We start from the raw sequence: 19,703 nt of genomic DNA, 5'->3' as shown, positions 1-19,703 counted from the left end.
AAGTTGATTAAAAGTTCAAAATCACCAAATTTAATTCCTTTTGTATTTATATAATGCCTGGGTATTGCTTTAATATTTAATGCCATGAGCCTCTTGTATAGTATATTTATATTGATTGACTATTGTATAACGTCCCTCTCGAGAATATTTCACTCATATGGAGACGTCACCATTGCCGGTGAAGGGCTGAAAATTTAGGCCTATATGCTTGGCGCTTATGGTCTTCGAGCAGGGATTGATCTTTATCGTGCCATACCTGCTGTGACACAGGACCTCGGTTTTTGCGGTCTCATCCGAAGGACCACCCCATTTAGTCGCCTTTTACAACAAGCAAGGGGTACTGAGGACCTATTCTAACCCGTATCCCCACGAGACTGTATATTTATATGATGCCTGGGTATTGCTTAAGGTTGATCGATCCTCATTTGACATCATAGGTTTTTGCAAAATCTTTATTTAATTAAATTTTGCACATGATTGAAATATATCTTTCACAGAAATTTTATTCACTGAATAAAATAAAAAAATTGGTAAACTTTTGATACTGAAAAAGTTTTTATTTTCCATAGATAATCAATTATTCATAATTTTAAAAATGTTTTCAAGGGCAATAACTCCTATGCTGGAATTTCCTCTATTGCCTATCTATGACACAATGATTTCACCAATACCCACATTAATTTTTATATATCTATGAATTATCAGATTTCTTGAACTGTGGACATTTAAAATCTGTCATTTCAACAAGTTTTTATTAATTTTCATCATTCTGTTAAACGAAAATGTGTGATTTTTTTATGTTGATATATGCTTCTGTTTTAGTATGTCTGACATCTTTAAAAGGGTGGCAACATACACATTTTCTTTGGTTATTGGTTAGATTAAACTATATTGAGTGGAATTAATACAGTTTTTCCATTTCTAACCATTAATATTGATAAGTCACATGAGGATCGACCCACCTTAAGGGGCAATAACACCTGAAAATTCACCATAAAAGTGAAATTTTAAAAAGTAATATGAAACAAAAATAACCCCGGCTAGACTCGAACCCATGATCTACAGATCAGCAATCGACACGTTAACCTACTGAACTACCCTGCTAGACAATACAATTTTAAAGGAATATACCAGACTTTGTATTGCTGATATTTATATTTTCATTCGTGTTTTAAAAGGATGTCGGCCATTATGACGATGTGGTATTCCTCCTTAAATTGTTGATTTCATAAAGATAAAAATTATGAACATGTCTCATAATTTTGAAAATTATTACACTCTCCAAACTTTATACAGTAAAATGTCTTTCGTTCTTTTGCATGATGCTGTGATGAAGCATCAACTTGTTCTGTTGGCTGAAACGCTTGTTCAGTCTAGAATTTCCATGGTAAAGTTAAGGGCGTATTACTTTTCCGTAAATTTTGAAAAATGTTATATTTCCTTTTCTGCAAAAAGTGTGTTGTTGCATTTCTGCAAAAAAGTATATATATTTATATATATATAATATACACACACACACAACTATTATTGTACCCAAGCATTATGTTACCGCAATGTACCTATGGTGATGAGTGCAACTCGTGTGACTATAAGATTTTACCTGTTTGCAGAATCTAAGACTAGGGTTCCAACAAGGAAGTTTCCTGAATTAATTTTTTAAGGGCTGTCCTGTCGGGTACAAAGGTGCCCGAACAGACATGTATGATGTTCTGGCATCAAATTTATATATTATACAGTTTAGAACATGTAGTGCTATCGCTTAGAATTAAGAATGTATTTTATGCAGTGCTGTATGCCGTGTTGTCAGAATTTAAGATATTTGGAATCGTAATACCATATTTTTTGCAGAATAGTAAAAAATAATTGTGGAATCAACATATTTTTTGTAGAAACGTAATATCAATTTGCGGAAACGTGGTGCTCCGAGAGCTGATTGTTTTTACATCTTTAACAGAGTGGAGCAATATATGACACAAGTAGACTGGTTGGTCATACTAGCCACAATAGTTAAAAGAAATATAAGACATATTCTGTATGCATATTTAATATATTAACTATTTTCAAAACAGTTTTACATTACATTACATTCATTGGCAAGATATGTTCTATCACAGAATAAATTTGTTTTACGTCCCTTGTGGAATTTTTCAGTAATATTTAGACATCGACACCAGAAGAAGTACCACAAATTTAGACCTACATGCAGCACTCAGAGCTGTAGCAGTGAAGGTTCTACATCGTTCTAACACCTGTCACGACATGGGACTTAAGTTTTGAAAGTCTTGTCCAAAAACACCTGTGACTGTACCTACTAAATGTCGAGCATTTGGTGAGGAAGCAGGCACTACCTGTTTTCGTGTCTTAAATTTGATAAGGGCAAGGTATTGGCAGGGCTCAATGATTTAACTACTGAGTCACTGTGTTTGTTATCTAAAATTGAAAATGTGAAATTTGAATGTCTGCAAAATTCAAAAAGTAGGTCACTGTGACCTACTTTTTTTAATGAATATGTTTCGAGGCCTCTAGACACATCAACTTACAAGGTTTGATGATTCTAAACCTCTCGGTATCTGAAATAACCTAAAATGTATTCATAAATGATTAGCCATAAAATTCAGAAAGTAGGTCATGGTGACATGACATACTTTTCACATGACGCAGTTCAAGGTCCCATGATCTATTAACTGACAACTTTTGATGATCATAGGCTCAAAAGTGTCCAAGATATTGCATTTAATAATAATTACCTGCAAAATTCAAAAAGTAGGTAACCATGACCTACTTTTGAGACAACATGATATTAGGTCCTAAGATGCATCAACTGACAAAATTTGATGATCCTAGTTCTTATACTAAGCAAAATATCAAAGTTTTAACAAAACAAAATTTAAGGTCAACTTTGAAGTGACCTCAAGATCACACCCTTTGCCCCAGGATGATGCCTTGAACAATTTTTTATCTACAACCTATCCTCATTCTTATGCATAAGTTTGGTGATAATTTGCCCAGTGGTTCTTGAGAAGAAGATTTTTTAGCAACCACTACTTTTGTTTGCATTTTACTAATTATCTCCCCTTGTTAAAGGGTCACAACCCTAATTTTAGTACAAATGAAAGCCCTTGGGCCAAGAATACCCTGTGACAAATTTGACAAAAATTGGCTAAGGGGTTCTTGAGATATAGCCCTTTTTCCAAAAAGTTAACGCACAACGCACGCCAGACATGTGGCCATATGATAAGCAGCTAAAAACCCACTGCTATCAGCTAGCACAAATTCAATTGCAACTTGATGAAAATGCATTTATAAAACACTGCACCTAATGCTTACCATATACACTGCTAACTTGTATCAGTGACAGTAAATCTTATACAATGTACATTCTCCACCTCCAACAGTATCCTTGTTCTCTCCTACCTAACATTCACCTGACACTTTCCCTTGTGTGTTCCCTACCTGACAATTTCACTGCCCAGTTCCCTTTTGTGTCTCCTACATAACAATTTCACTGCCCACTTCCCTTGTGTGTCCCCTCCTTAACAATTTCACTGCCCAGTTCCCTTGTGTGTCCCCTATCTAACAATTTCACAGTCCAGTTCCCTTGTGTGTCCCCTATCTAACAATTTCACTGTCCAGTTCCCTTGTGTGTTTCCTACCTGACAATTTCACTGTCCAGTTCCCTTGTGTGTCCCCTACATAACAATTTCACTGTCCAGTTCCCTTGTGTGTCCCCTACCTAACAGTTTCACTGCCCAGTTCCCTTGTGTGTCTCCTACCTGACAATTTCACTGCCCACTTCCCTTGTGTGTCTCCTACCTGTCAATTTCACTGCCCACTTCCCTTGTGTGTCCCCTACATAACAATTTCACTGTCCAGTTCCCTTGTTTGTCCCCTACCTAACAGTTTCACTGCCCAGTTCCCTGTGTGTCCCCTACCTAACAATTTCACTGTTCAGTTCCCTTGTGTGTCCCCTAACAATCCACTGTCCAGTTCCCTTGTGTGTCCCCTACCTAACAATTTCACAGCCCAGTTCCCTTGTGTGTCCCCTATCTAACAATTTCACTGTCCAGTTCCCTTGTGTGTTCCCTACCTGACAATTTCACTGTCCAGTTCCCTTGTGTGTCCCCTACCTAACAATTTCACTGTCCAGTTCCCTTGTGTGTCCCCTACCTAACAGTTTCACTGCCCAGTTCCCTTGTGTGTCTCCTACCTGACAATTTCACTGCCCACTTCCCTTGTGTGTCCCCTACATAACAATTTCACTGTCCAGTTCCCTTGTTTGTCCCCTACCTAACAGTTTCACTGCCCAGTTCCCTGTGTGTCCCCTACCTAACAATTTCACTGTTCAGTTCCCTTGTGTGTCCCCTAACAATCCACTGTCCAGTTCCCTTGTGTGTCCCCTACCTAACAATTTCACTGCCCAGTTCCCTTGTGTGTCTCCTACCTGACAATTTCACTGCCCACTTCCCTTGTGTGTCCCCTACATAACAATTTCACTGTCCAGTTCCCTTGTTTGTCCCCTACCTAACAGTTTCACTGCCCAGTTCCCTGTGTGTCCCCTACCTAACAATTTCACTGTTCAGTTCCCTTGTGTGTCCCCTAACAATCCACTGTCCAGTTCCCTTGTGTGTCCCCTACCTAACAATTTCACTGCCCAGTTCCCTTGTGTGTCCCCTACCTAACAATTTCACTGTTCAGTTCCCTTGTGTGTCTCCTACCTGACAATTTCACTGCCCAGTTCCCTTGTGTGTCCCCTACCTGACAATTTCACTGTCCAGTTCCCTTGTGTGTCTCCTACCTGACAATTTCACTGTCCAGTTCCCTTGTGTGTCTCCTACATAACAATTTCACTGTCCAGTTCCCTTGTGTGTCCCCTACCTGACAATTTCACTGCCCAGTTCCCTTGTGTGTCCCCTACCTGACAATTTCACTGTCCAGTTCCCTTGTGTGTCTCCTACCTGACAATTTCACTGTCCAGTTCCCTTGTGTGTCTCCTACATAACAATTTCACTGTCCAGTTCCCTTGTGTGTCTCCTACCTGACAATTTCACTGCCCAGTTCCCTTGTGTGTCCCCTACCTGACAATTTCACTGTCCAGTTCCCTTGTGTGTCTCCTACCTGACAATTTCACTGTCCAGTTCCCTTGTGTGTCTCCTACATAACAATTTCACTGTCCAGTTCCCTTGTATGTCCCCTACCTGACAATTTCACTGCCCAGTTCCCTTGTGTGTCCCCTACCTGACAATTTCACTGTCCAGTTCCCTTGTGTGTCTCCTACCTGACAATTTCACTGTCCAGTTCCCTTGTGTGTCTCTATCTCTAACAACGTCACTGTGACAGAGAATCACACATGTGGGACAAGCAACTACCAAGACAAGATAAAACCCGCACCAAAATCATTCCTCATCTGGCTTTTACACATAAAAAAATGTAATACAAAACAAAACAAAAACAAAAAATTTTTGGCATATAAAAACCTCTAAATATAATTTATGTAGCATAGATTTAAGCTTGTAATATAAATAACATTTACAAATAACAATTATGCATGCAAATCACCTTTGGTCAAATATCTGTAGTAAGATTTCCACAGGAATATGATGAGGTCTTACAAACAACTGAAGGAAACTCTCTTAAGGGACATGAATTGTAGTACATGCGGTAATAAATACTCTTTCTGGCACTTTTTCTGGTACCAAATGCTGGCACAAAATGGGAATGTAAAATGAGAAGCACAATATGTGATGGTCACAGATAAATCTAATGTATACATTATAAGTACAGTAAAACTCTGATATAGCGAATTTCTCGGGACCCTCTATAAAAATTCGCTATAAGCGTAATTTGCTATACGTTTATAGCGAATTCATAATTCAAATATAACAAATTCGTTATAAAACTGATTTGTTCTATATGTATATCAGTTCTATAAGAAAGCAGCAATTGATATACTTGCGTTTGTATTGTCTTTAAGAGAAATGAAGCCTATATATTTTCGAGAAGAAATATTTTTACACAAGATATATACACATTGATTTATATATGATAATTTATCTTGATGGATTATTAAGTCATGCAAAAACATGTCTCGAGAGAAATGTCAACACAATTTTGCGCAATACATGTACAGTCTATTGCAATTGTCATTTACTTGTTGATGTACACAAATAAAGGAGTGTACGATAAAATAAATGCAATCAAACTTCAAATTTAATTAACGAGAATAGTAAACAATACCGACAATATATTTCCTAAACGTATGTGTAAGTATTGTTTTGCATTAACAACCTTTTTTGAAAAATTACAAACAGAAATTTTGTAATAAGTGTGAATCCTTTATGTCAATGGAAAACGATTGTTAAAAATCATAAAGAGTTTAAAATGGAAAAAATAAATTCGTTATAAAAGGTGATTTTTACGTTCATTTTTAATTCAAGGGGAATAGGAATTTACTTCGTCATATCCATAATTCGCTATATCCGTGCAGATTTTTATATAGAATACATAAAGAATTTGCCGGGGAAATCTATTTCACTTCGCTATAGCCGTAATTTCGCTATATTCGTGTTCGCTATATTCGAGTTTTACTGTAATAGTTATACAGGTAAATCTAAAATATACATAATAAGTAATAGTTATACAGGTAAATCTAAAGTACCGTATACAATTATTAAGTAATAGTTATACAGAATTATTTTATGGCACTTTGCATATGATCAATGATTAAATGCCGTTGTATTAGGGTAACTAATCCAGAATATAAATCAATAAAAACATAATCATCATACAGTATGTTCTGAATAATTCTGATCAATAAACAGAATAACAATATCACATTTAGCTGCTACATAACTACAACAAATCTGTCACAGCAGTCTGACTTTGTCCCCCACTTGGAGTCGGCTCCCTCCATCTGTCACAACGGTCTGACTTTGTCCCCCACTCGGAGTCGGCCTCCCTCCATCTGTCACAACAGTCTGACTTTGTCCCCCACTCGGAGTTGCCCTCCCTCCACATGTCCTTCATTTCTGACATGAATTCCAAAAGGAATCTGAAAAGAAAGCAATATTGCTACACTGTTCAATAATTCAATTTCGTGGTGGTGAGGGGGGTGGGGTGGGGGTGGGGGGGGGGGGGGGGGGGGTGGGGGGGGGACAGGAGTTTTGTGGTTTGGTGGGGGATGTAGTGTCCTGGGTAACATTTCTGTATGTTGAAAGATACTGTGTATTTCATTAAGGTCTAAAAGGTCTAATTTCCTGAGATCAGTTCCGAAAAATTCACGAAAACTGAGTCCCCAGGAAATATAACGATTTTACAGTACATTGTATATACAGTGATTCCCCGTTATAACGCCAACATTTGTACCTCAGCAATTTTGGCATTATAACGTGGGTGGCATTATATCGGGGGAGGGGGGTATGTGTACAGTTGTCATAAGAAATCAAACAAATTTTATCTACTACATCATGCTTTGAATGCCTGGATAATCCCGGCGTCCAGTGGTCGTAAATGACTCGTAATGGTAGGGGTATTTAATGATTTCTAGTTTTTGTTTTATGTCCAACATGCTTAGACTTAGGTGTGTCCGCCATACTTAGATTTCAAAAACAATACTGCATATCTGAACTCAGTTGATTATAATTTACGTAACTTATTATCTGCTCCAAACTTCGATACCTTGATGACTAATGGCAGATAATTGCGTAAGCCTACTCACTGAAATTTTCCTGCCGTTGATTGGCGATAATTAGCGGGGGTTATTATAACGGAAATTGACCCAATCGTACCTGTAAATAGGTTGGCGGATGGTGGTATATGGGGGATGGCGTTATAACGGGGTTTTACATAGCGAGGAAAACGGGAGTTTGAACTTTTTTGGCGATATGCGGGGGTGGCATTATAACGGGGGGCAATATAGTGGGGGATCACTGTATATATGAATATATATAATTATAATATATATATGTATGTAAACTGTAAAATCGTGTACTACATGTAGGTACAATCTGCATATTTTTTAAAGGAATTCTGTATTGTAAATACATTTAATACATGGCTAACAATTTGTTAGTGATCAAATATATTTTGATAATTACTGAATGCCAAGTTTTTGTGAAATGATAGGATCTGCACTAAAACATTCTGGGTACAAATTAATGTTATTTCACTCTAGCCGTAAACAAAGATGGTCGATCAGCTATCATTTGGTGAGCTCTCTTAGCTGGTTTTGATGTTTCATCTATTCAGTATCAATTAATTTTTATAATATTCTGACATAAAAATATTACAATTATTCATAATTTGAAGCATTACATATGTACATATTGCATCATTTAAACAATGAAAATGCTTTCTTTGTTGTTTCCTTCGGTGATGAAGGTACATGTAGCAAGCATTGCAGAAAAAGTTCATAAACCGCCTAAGTGGGCTATGTAAATTTTTTTCAGCAATGCTGGCTTCCTTCATCACCCGATGATACAACAAATTTAAGAAAGACATTTTATTGTTTATATTTACATTTTTATGCATATCTAAAAAATATAAACTAGATTGAAGTACTAAAATATCACATGGTTGACCCATTCGTTACATTAAACAGAACAGCCAAAGCACCCTTTGACCTTGATGATCATGCTCCACATTTGATAATGATTACACAGACAGGTGGTACTAAAAACCAGATCAAACTAGTTTGCAACAAACATGCATTCATTGTCTTAGATGAAAGCAATGTCAATTTCAAAAGAAATATAATAATTAAGAGAAAAGATTCAGTGAATGTAAATACAGTTGTATATGCAATTGAGTTTTTTGTTTTGAACATATTTTATTGACAAATGGATTGGGAACAAGTTCTAACAACTTGCAATGGGGTGAAGGTTGAGAATGTGATTACATGTACTTATGATATCACACACATTCGTATCAGTGCCAGTACTGCTTCAATTTTTCTAAATTTGACAAGACATTGAATAAATTATCAAAGTAAAATGACTGAAATACATGTATATTTAGCTATATATCAAAGGAGTTATCGAACTTACATTGTTGAATATTAGCTCTAATTGAGTGTATGAATATGCTCACAGGCTCAGGAATTTTTAAGCTCAACTTGTGTCAATATTAACCAATGCACATGTAGTTCAATATATACCTATTATAGTATTTACTGCAAGTAATGCATGCATTTTCCCATGCACAAAGAGTAGTCCTTATGTAGACATCATAGTCTTACCCAGTACATTTAGAATCCTTGCCATCACCCTGCATACTGACCTAAGTACATGCAGAATCAGGAATTGTACTAACTATGTGTCCCCTGTATACTGACCTAAAAGTACATGGAGGATCAGGAATTGTACTAACTATGTGTCCCCTGCACACTGACCTAAGTACATGGAGGATCAGGAATTGTACTATGTGTCCCCTGTATACTGACCTAAGTACATGGAGGATCAGAAATTGTACTAACTATGTGTCCCCTGTATACTGACCTAAGTACATGGAGGATCAGGAATTGTACTAACTATGTGTCCCCTGTATACTGACATGAATATATGTTGAATCATGGCTTGTACTTACTTTCCGGCCCCGGTCCACAGCCAGTGTTCTGAGTGGCTCTCTTCCTCTCTGTCCAGTCTCCTGGTCCAAACAGACCATCTGGCACCGGGAGCAGCCGCCTTGTCCCTACAAGAGTCATTTATATCATCTGTAGAACAAATATGTTATTGATATAAGACTGTTGAGATATTCTAGATAGCTTGTACATAAAATCAAAATACATACAGTGTAACCTATTACTGTATATCATGTTTTTTCCGCGAATCGGAACCTAAAACAGTATATATTAAATTTACGCGAATCAAATTTTCACTATTTCAAAGTCATAGCGAAAATATAATTCACGATTATCTAAACTTATGAACGAATTGGGGGTAAATGCCGGTATTTGTATGTATAACTCTTAATTTTTGATGCAAAAATTCAGCCAAAGAAACTATTTACAGAATTTCTGAGTTACTGTCGCAATTATAATCAAATTTCAATAAAGGATGATATTCCCGCTTCTCTGAATCCATCTCTGACGATTTCGGGCTTTGTTCGCATGTAATCATAGAGCTTTGTCAGCCATTTTGCTCCAAGTGCCTTCATCCGGGTTAGAGATCAATTGAACTTCACCTCGTCAATTTCGGAAGACACGCTCAGCTGATCACACACCTGTGCTGCGTACCAGTGTTCATTTTTGTTTACACTCAAGTATATTGTAAATATGTACAATTTGGAGGTATAGTAACGTAAATCACTGTTCGTTAGCTATAATGGTACTAGTACAAAATATTTATCGATAATCATTTTCAGTTTAAAACGGCCATCAACCATGTACTGTTATATGTACATGTATGAGTAGCTCAGGTATAATTATACATTGACTGAAGCACAGACCGTGACCCATTTAATTAGCTTGTCCTTTATTAAATAAACACCGAGGCTCCCATAACTGTTACCTGGCGCTTGTCAGATATAGGGGGAAACAAAACACATTGAACACAGAACTTTCACTGCACCACTATCTGTATGCTATATAACTCTATTACAAAAACAAAACTTTGTATGAAATTTACGCGGATTTATTTTCTGCTTTTCAGAAATCGTCGTGAACAAAGTGGAAATTAGATACACGCGGAAAAAACCTGATATACGGTAAGTGATGCATTTATCATAATTCAGCATACAGTGAAACTTGTGTCTACAGAAGTTTGGTACCAGAAAAATTCTTACGATTAGATAACCTTTGGTATTAGGAGTATCTTTCATTTCAAAATATGTCTACAGTTTTCACAATGTTTTGGATTGTACAACATCCAGATTATATAGGTTTTACTGTATCCATACCCCAACTAATACAAACACTGTATTATACAGGTTTTACTGTATCCATACACCACCTAATACAAACACTGTATTATATAGGTTTTACTGTATCCATACACCACCTAATACAAACACTGTATTATACAGGTTTTACTGTATCCATACACCACCTAATACAAACACTGTATTATACAGGTTTTACTGTATCTATATACCAACTAATACAAACACTGTATTATACAGGTTTTACTGTATCCATACACCAACTAATACAAACACTGAAGCTGTGTGTGATCTGTATTATAAATGTCGTAAACCCATATCGTTCACATACATCCATAATTTGTTTTTATTGAATACATACTGTAAAAGTGTGCTGTCCTATTTGTAATTTCTCCCAGTCATCTTCTTCATAACTGGTTCCCCCATCCACTATTAAGTTAGCCCGAAACCTGTGCACCAGATTCTCCAGATCTGAAAGTGAAACTAGGTCTACTAGACAGCTGATAAGGATAGCTAAACGAAAACTTCTTGGAAGTACTGAAATTCCTCTTGCTTCTGTACTAAGTTTTAAATCCTGAATATTGAATTGTTGGATAAAATAATCTCAGACAAAACTGAATTAAAAATATCAATTATGTCTTACCGAGAAAATAAAAGTTACAATACCAAATATAATTTTTCTTTTCTTGTTATGGTCATTTGAATGTGTACTATACTGGCCAAGATGAACAGAAACATCTTTTTCATAAATCAATCTTATATTTAAAAAAAAAACCTGATCTTAAATTCCTAACATAATAAGAACCTCTAGCAATTTTGCATAAAGATTTTACTAGTATTCAAAATGAGAGAAGTTGGAGAAAGTACCCATCTCTTCTGCAGTCCCCATTTTATCGCTCTGCTGCCTCTCTTTGATTTTGATGTGAAGGTCCTGTATGCTGGGTCTGGTGATCAAGAGATATTGAGATTCATTGGACCAGGATAAACTCTCCTTCTGGGTCTGTTCTGTAAATGTCACAGAAAAAAATATGTGAAACATGTGGTTTCCTGATTGAAAGGATTCCCCTCCCTGACTCTCCTGGAATCCCTGCCATCATTAGATCCTCATCACCTACAGATTTTACCATGAAGTTGAAATTCTTTGTTTTCAACAAAGTAGAAGATTTAGTGCTTTAAAGATAACTGAAAAAAAGGATGACCAGACAGTAAAACATGCAGGGAAACAGACGGACAGGCAGACATGTTGACTACTAGAGGGTCATGAAAATTACCAGTTTATCCAAAGACATTAGACTTGACTGGCATATTCAATTCAGTCCCATGCCCCTGAATGTCACAATATCGTGTCATGAAAAATTCAGCATACATTGATGTACCAAATATTGTCTCAATGGCACTTGAAAAACAGCTGCTCTATTTATGTAGTGTATTCATAGTTTTTGTCAAGCTTGAAAAGAATCTAAATCACCTGTCTGTTTGTCTTTCAATTTACTGGTCCTCGTGCAGTCATCATTCTGCTGGATAAGGCGGCATCCAGGTCTTTGTAAAGCTTCACTGATCCATTCGGAAGCATGGTCTCCACAATCAATTCCAAGCACTCTGAAGAACAAGATTATTCAAGGCAGAACATGAGTACATGTACTTGTATTTTCTATAAATTTACATATTTGAAAATCAGTGTATCTGTAGTAGATGGAGACGAGCCGTTCTGGGAACGACTCGCCCAGCTACCGGGATGACGTAGGCTGTGCATGGTTTTTGTGCACGGCCTAGCTACATGTGACAGATAGATGCGACAATTTGGAAGCTGATGCAGACTGCGACGGACAGAAGCAATCAACACAGTAACCTTGACTATTGAGACCAAGTAATGAGGTGAGCCTCCCTCAGGAGAAGAACCTGATTGAGATTGTATATATTTGTATAACCTAATAAATATGACATATCCTAGCTGCTAGTTCCAGTTGTTTATTGCCACTTACCTGTCACCACATACTTTACTGGTACAAGACAGAGCAGAGTGACAGAGACCATCTTCTTTTTCTCTGTGTAAAGGAATAATCAGTGCTTCCATATCTGCCAAATAAAAAATCCAAAATTGAAATATATTGATGACAGAATCGTATATTTTCATGAGGGAAAATTTCATATGGTTTCCCTAAATTAAGCATATTTGAAATGAGGTACGTTTTGATTTTTAAGTTGTTATTTTTTACAATTGTTTAGTTTCATTTATTTATGGAGATTTGAATACACAACTTCAGAGATATCAAAACCTGTAGAGAAGGAACATTGAATAAGTATTCCCTTGACCCTGTGTACATAAATATCCTTTGCACCTCACCGCATGTAAGAGTTCAACAAAGGGAGACAACTATTGGGCATCACACAAATAGTTATGTGTGTATGTCGTTACCATGACAACTTGAACTGTCCATTTTGTATGAGCTGACTCAATGGAGTGGTCCTTCATATGAGACCAAAAAAAATTGAGGCCCCTAGTCACAGCAGGCGTGGCACGATAAAGATCCCTCCCTGCTCAAAGGCCGTAAACACCAAGCATAATCCCAAATTTTGCATCCAAATTTTGCAATGGTGATGTCTCCAACATCGTCGGTTACCCACGGGTGCTTTTAATCTAATGATATATTCTGAAAAAATCATGTCTATGGATGGATAGACAGACTTGGTAATTCCAATATATCCCCTTTAAATTTTGTTTGCGGGGCATAATATATCATATCCCCGCAGTGTAGAGGGTGTATAATAAGCGATTCTTAAAATGAGCTGATTGTGACATACCTCTGTAGTTCAGTGTCAGTGTGCCCTGTGCTAGATCTATTGTGGGTTTTATCAGGCAGAGTTTGGGCTCTCTCTTCTGACTGATGGCCACACCATGGTCAGACACAATCATCCAATCCCTGTCGTACACCAGGCCTCTAGGTCCAATATCCCACTCAGACACCTACAATTCATATAAAACAACAAACTAATCCCTGTTGTACACCAGGCCTCTAGGTCCGATATCCCACTCAGACACCTACAATTCAATGAAGTACTTGTAACTGGACAATGAAGTACTTGTACATGTAACTGGTCAATGAAGTACATGTAACTGGTCAATGAAGTTTTTGTAACTGGTCAATGAAGTACTTGTAACTGGACAATGAAGTACATGTAACTGGACAATGAAGTTCTTGTAACTGGACAATGAAGTACTTGTAACTGGTCAATGAAGTACTTGTAACTGGTCAATGAAGTACATGTACTTGTAACTGGACAATGAAGTACTTGTACATGTAACTGGTCAATGAAGTTCTTGTAACTGGTCAATGAAGTACTTGTAACTGGTCAATGAAGTACTTGTAACTGGTCTGACCACTACATTCTTCCCTATTTTATGTTTTCTCTTCAGAGAGTAACCAGACTCTTCTCCAGCAGGCATCACTGCACAGTGTGGTGGGAAGAGAGAAATATAATGAACAAGACAGGTGCTCAACCAACTGAATTAACTGGTCATTGGTAATTGAATCAGTTTGACTGCTTAGGAAGTCAAAGACACTCACCATAAAAGCAGCACATGACTTGACTGGATACAGACATATATTGGTTAGCACTCTTGCGTCCTCTGTGCAGGAATGGATCCCCTCTGTCACAATGGACTTGTCAAATGTTCTGACAGTTCTGGACTTTAGGAACTTGTTATTAGTGTCCATATTTATATCCCTTTCAAGATTGTTACCCACTCTTATTCTGTTGTCTGTTTGTTTAGACAGAGGAAATTCAGGTTCATCCTCGAATTCCACCTGGTCCCAGTCCTCTGTAAGTGTTGGCCTCACTTTGACACTCTCTAGAAAGTTCTCCACAATGAATCTGAGACAGTGTTGAGCATCCTTAATGGTGGACATGTACCCAAAGGAAATCCTCACTGATCCTGTTGGTTGGCCATCAATCAAATCCATATCATCTCCACATACATGTCCAGCCTTCAAAAATAAGAAAACTGAAAATTTATTCTCATGTATGCAACACCTAGCTTTGACACATTTCAAAATTCAACACAGAAAACCTTATATCTGAGTGGATTATGGCAAGGAATATAACCAGATAACAAGTCCAATTTTGTTAATACTTATTTTTTAACACTTTAGTATTCTAGTATTATAAAATATGTCTGAAGCTTATCATTTATCAACGCATTATGCAACTATCAATATAAATCTGTCAAAATTCCAATTGTTAGTCATGTAATGTTTATTCTTTTCGCCTGTTGATCATATCTATTATATAAATATAAGGACCCCATTGGAAATAAGCTAATTTAAGCTTTTATGGGTTATTATATCATCATTTGTCATGTTATTCATACAGTTACTTATTCTTTAATTGCTATACATGTATATATATATATATATATATATATATATATATATATATATATATATAACACTGCTAATTAATACAATGTGTGACCAGAGTACTAATAAGAGTTTAAGATATTACACACTAATACAACTGTCCTGTTCTCCCTCCTGTCTCTCTTCTATAGAGTAGAACCACACCGTGATCTATAAAATTCATTAAAGCTCCACACATAAAGCACAATTAAGAGAAACTTCTTCTCTTTGTAGTACCTTTATGTACCATCAACTCATCCTGACTACATATGGTGCTGATTGACCTCATTTTCTCTGAATGACATAATTTTCTAAAGTTTATCAAGATGAATGGGTTAACACGATGAAGCAATCAGAGAAGCAGGATCTATTTTACTTATCCAGCATTAAATTTGGAATCACAAAGATGTGTTTGGTATTAACCCAAATTGTGACATATTTCTTGTGCTTTTTCTTTGATCTAGTGCCCGAATATTTTGTTATTTCCACAGGAAGCAATTATTGCAGATATTGATAATAGAAGTTACCTCCCTTACTATTACATAGGTGGGCAGTTCTGATTGAGAGCATCCTGTTTACACATAAGAAACAAAACAATTATTCCAACCTTTACTAAACACAATTACAGTATATCATCAAATAAATTAACACAGAACCTTAAATTTTAATCCACAAAACAATTGATATAGAGTATTAGACGATTACTTGGATTTCTCTTTTTGTAGACAATCAGTAACAAACTATGATCACTAATGGTTTAAATTTGACTAACATGATCTCGCTGTTCTGAGTAAGACCAAGGTCATAGATCTTGCCATAAGAAATTTATATACAAAATATAAAAGCTCTATCTCAAATAGTTCAGGAGATACTGAATAGGTCAGATTTTTATTAAAAGTAGGTCAAACTTCCAGGTCAAGGTCACACACCATAGTATTACATGAAAGGTCTATATGTAGAGACGGATGGATGAATGGACAGATGACAGACAAAAGGTGATCAGAAATAGCTCACATCAGTTTTCAGCTAAGGTGAGCTAAAAATTCTGGAAACGTGTTCACACACACATACACACAGATTACTATAAGGCACCTGACTATTGCAGGTCCCTAATAATCAAGTATCCCTGTAGATTAAATTTGACAAAGGATTTATTAATTATTATCACTAAAAACACATTGAACAGAGATGAGTCAGGTAACCAAGAATAATTCTTAAGTAAATACGATTTACGTCAGTGGTTCTTAGATGATTGTAAATAATGCAAGCTCTGACGTTCTTCAATTGATGCAGGTGCTGCAAATGTTGACGGTGTCACAATGCAGTTACAACAGCAGATTAAAGTTGTTTGTGTGCAAAATAGGCTTTTAGTCAAGATACTCATTAATCTCATTGCTGTAGGGCTTTTTGATACTGCTGATTGAGAAGCAAGATCAAAGATATAGCCATGGCTTCACATCTTCCCAGGATCAATTCTACTGACATCAGTTAATGAAATACAGTTAATCCTGATGTACCCCATCAACAATGATCATTTTCTTGTTTGATTTTCTTTATCAGCAATACTAGTATACAGAGATATTGCTTATGGAGGTATACTTCATCATATCACAATGGCTGATTTTCTTTTAAAACATCAATGAAAATATAAATATCAGCAATATTTGTACATGTATATTCCTTTTAGATTTGATTGCCTAGCTGGTTAGCTAAGTCAGTTAATGTGTCGACTGTTGATCTGTAAATCATGGGTTCCAGTGCAACAGAGTTTTTAAATATTTTGCAGATTACGGTAATTTCTACTACAACTGCATTTTTTGACTAAAAAAGTTTCCAATTTCAAAACATTATTGTACATATCCTCCACTTTTCATCCATACAATACCCCAGTATGTCTCAGGTTAGTATATCCCTCCCTAACTTGTTTACATACCCTGCAGTAGTAAACTTTATACAAGGCATAAAAATAATCATACTATTTTCCAATTCCAAATACTATTATAGGATCACTAACTTTAGTGTAGCAAAATCTTCAAGGTCTAAGAAAACACATGGTTTTTCCTTTCATGGTTGAGAGTCCATTGTTCTTGACAGTAGATGGACTCATCACTATCTCATGTTTCTGCAGGATTTCAGTCTGTACCATGAACACCATATTAAACTATAAAACTAAGGACGCCTGCTGTCGCACTCTACAGGTTCCTTTGTCATAACGCTTGATTTTTTCTCTCACATAATGGCCAGCGTCTGACAGCCTTAACCCACATGAGACAGCCATGCGAGATTTTTCTGTCTTACACTGCTACAACATCATTGATTATGAAATCCTTTATATTTTCTACAATTACATTACACGTGGAAGTAAAATATTTTGTACTGTTTTCTTCCAATCAGATAGAGCTTTCTTGAGGACTGCATCAATTTTTTTTAAAAAGTTTCCACATAAGTATTTAAACTAACAATGTTGGGGTGTGCTTTTTCTGACTGTCTAATTAGTTTTTGCATTTAAGGTATTTCATGTATAATGAAAGGATAATGAACAATTTTGAAGGATTTAGATCAACATAAAAGTTTATTATTAAATAATGATGAAAGTGAAGCAGATGAAATTCACACGACTGGTAAATGATTAGCTGACCTTTTTGCACTTAAGACTTTTTGGAAGAGTTGTCTGCCCTTCGTAAAAATAAGAAAAATCTAATTTTCTACAAATGTGTGTGGTCAATGATTAATTTTATTTCATATTTTCATAAAAAGAAAGTGTATGTAACTTTCTACCAAGAGATGATTACGAAAATATGATTTGTTTTTAAAATATTGTAATAAAACATGCTTTTCCCATGTTAAATTCTAGGTGAAATAAATCAGGCAGTAAACAAAATTTTGAAAATTCCTATGGTGGATTATTTTTATTTGATGAACCCTTCAAAATGATACCATGATTACAAATATTCCATCATCCATTTAATAGATATGAAATATGGACATTATACATTGAATACCTTAAGTTCAGATGAGATGAGGATTAATCCTGATAATTTGGATTTTCTCAAAACTCTTGAATTAATGCATTAAACTGTGGATAAAACAAAAGAGGGAAATTTCATCTCTTAGACAGTATTGGCTGTTTAGGACTCAGCCACAGCCTCGTCTTAGACTGCAAATCTTGTCCCCTTAGTGGAATTTCCCTATCCCACACTCATACATATGAAGGATTCTTTTAGTCTTTTGGGATCAACTGCAGAAAACTTGTATCATTTCATATTCTACATTTTATTTCCTGTTCTCCATTTTCATTTTAATGTTGTATTTTTCTATCTTTTAACTGAGTTTTAAATTAGCATGTCAGAAAGTGATAATTTACATATTACCGGTCACCTGAACACCTGTGGTTAGATGCTTATAAAATACAGTATTACTGTAGGACGAATTCCGCTACAATAAGTAATTATACAACATAACAGGTACCAACTGCATTGAGCCAGCACAAGAAACATTTACACACCAGTCCTAACCTGTAAATTGGTCTTGATATCTTCTGAGGAAATGTTGAGAAACATTTGACATGCCCCTATGTTACAGAAACAACCAGTTCTCAGGTGAATGTTATACAGTTGAGACAGCTTGTCCACCTGAAATAGGTAACCAGATGGATTCTATCATACATGATGTTTCCCAATAATATATAATTTTTTGTGATATTTTAGCTACAATTCACTTCCATCCTATCTTGCTTCTTCAAATAAAAAAAAGCTTAGCATATATTCTTTACAAACGAATTATATAATGTAGATAGCTGAGGCTAATTTCTGAGGTGCACTCAGGCTGTTTTACATACATGTACATATGAAAAACACATGGGTAGTCTTGTTTACAGGTTAAACAAAAATTAGAAAATGGCATGTAGAGTGTTGTTTTTCTGGTATTAACGAGCCAGTTAATTAACATAGAATATTTCTGACTGTGTTATTCAGCATCAATTTAGCAAACTGAATTTTAATATTTTTTTCCTACATAGTAATATACAGAGAAATTACTGGTGTGATACCTAAAGAAAAGTGCTTTTATGTACAAGAGTTATTCCCCTTAACACACTGCCTTACTTCTGCAAATCCAATGTAGTTGCCATTGGCCCTCCGGATATTGAAGTTCACTACCCCTCCCTGGCTAGAGGGCTCTCTGAAGTCGCCATTGCTGTAAATCTCAGCCAAGGCTACACCACTATCATGATAAAGACGAGACAGCTTATGATGGAAGTATTTAGCAATGCAAAATGTGTGCCCAGAAATTCTTTCCATACCTCCTGTAATAAAAATATGTCAGCATCAAGGAAAGAAAAAGTGGAAATCATTAAGTTTTATCTTTGAAACAATTATTTTCCATCAACACTCTTTATGACATGCATCTCATATCATTTTTATGATGAGAAAAATG

The 19,703-nt window shown here is 36.0% G+C and overlaps 1 protein-coding gene across 2 annotated transcripts in view; it reads right to left on the bottom strand.

Moving 5' to 3' along the window:
• Nucleotides 1-2,031: 2,031 nt before the first annotated feature.
• LOC125646423 (molybdenum cofactor sulfurase-like) overlaps nucleotides 2,032-19,703 on the bottom strand; it is a 37,541-nt gene continuing 19,869 nt past the window's right edge. For both annotated transcript variants that reach the window (XM_048872690.2, XM_048872689.2), the window contains exons 6-15: nucleotides 19,373-19,572; nucleotides 18,785-18,901; nucleotides 14,439-14,858; nucleotides 13,675-13,837; nucleotides 12,855-12,948; nucleotides 12,341-12,471; nucleotides 11,740-11,877; nucleotides 11,234-11,343; nucleotides 9,580-9,684; nucleotides 2,032-7,048 (exon numbers count right to left, since the gene is read on the bottom strand). In XM_048872690.2, the coding sequence (XP_048728647.2) occupies nucleotides 6,965-7,048; nucleotides 9,580-9,684; nucleotides 11,234-11,343; nucleotides 11,740-11,877; nucleotides 12,341-12,471; nucleotides 12,855-12,948; nucleotides 13,675-13,837; nucleotides 14,439-14,858; nucleotides 18,785-18,901; nucleotides 19,373-19,572 (1,562 nt within the window). In that variant the 3' untranslated portion in view covers nucleotides 2,032-6,964. The remainder of the gene's footprint in view (nucleotides 7,049-9,579; nucleotides 9,685-11,233; nucleotides 11,344-11,739; nucleotides 11,878-12,340; nucleotides 12,472-12,854; nucleotides 12,949-13,674; nucleotides 13,838-14,438; nucleotides 14,859-18,784; nucleotides 18,902-19,372; nucleotides 19,573-19,703) is intronic.

The sequence above is a fragment of the Ostrea edulis genome, chromosome 6 (assembly GCF_947568905.1).
Source record: "Ostrea edulis chromosome 6, xbOstEdul1.1, whole genome shotgun sequence".
Classification (NCBI taxonomy): domain Eukaryota; kingdom Metazoa; phylum Mollusca; class Bivalvia; order Ostreida; family Ostreidae; genus Ostrea; species Ostrea edulis.
This window is presented reverse-complemented; position numbering and strand designations above follow the sequence as displayed.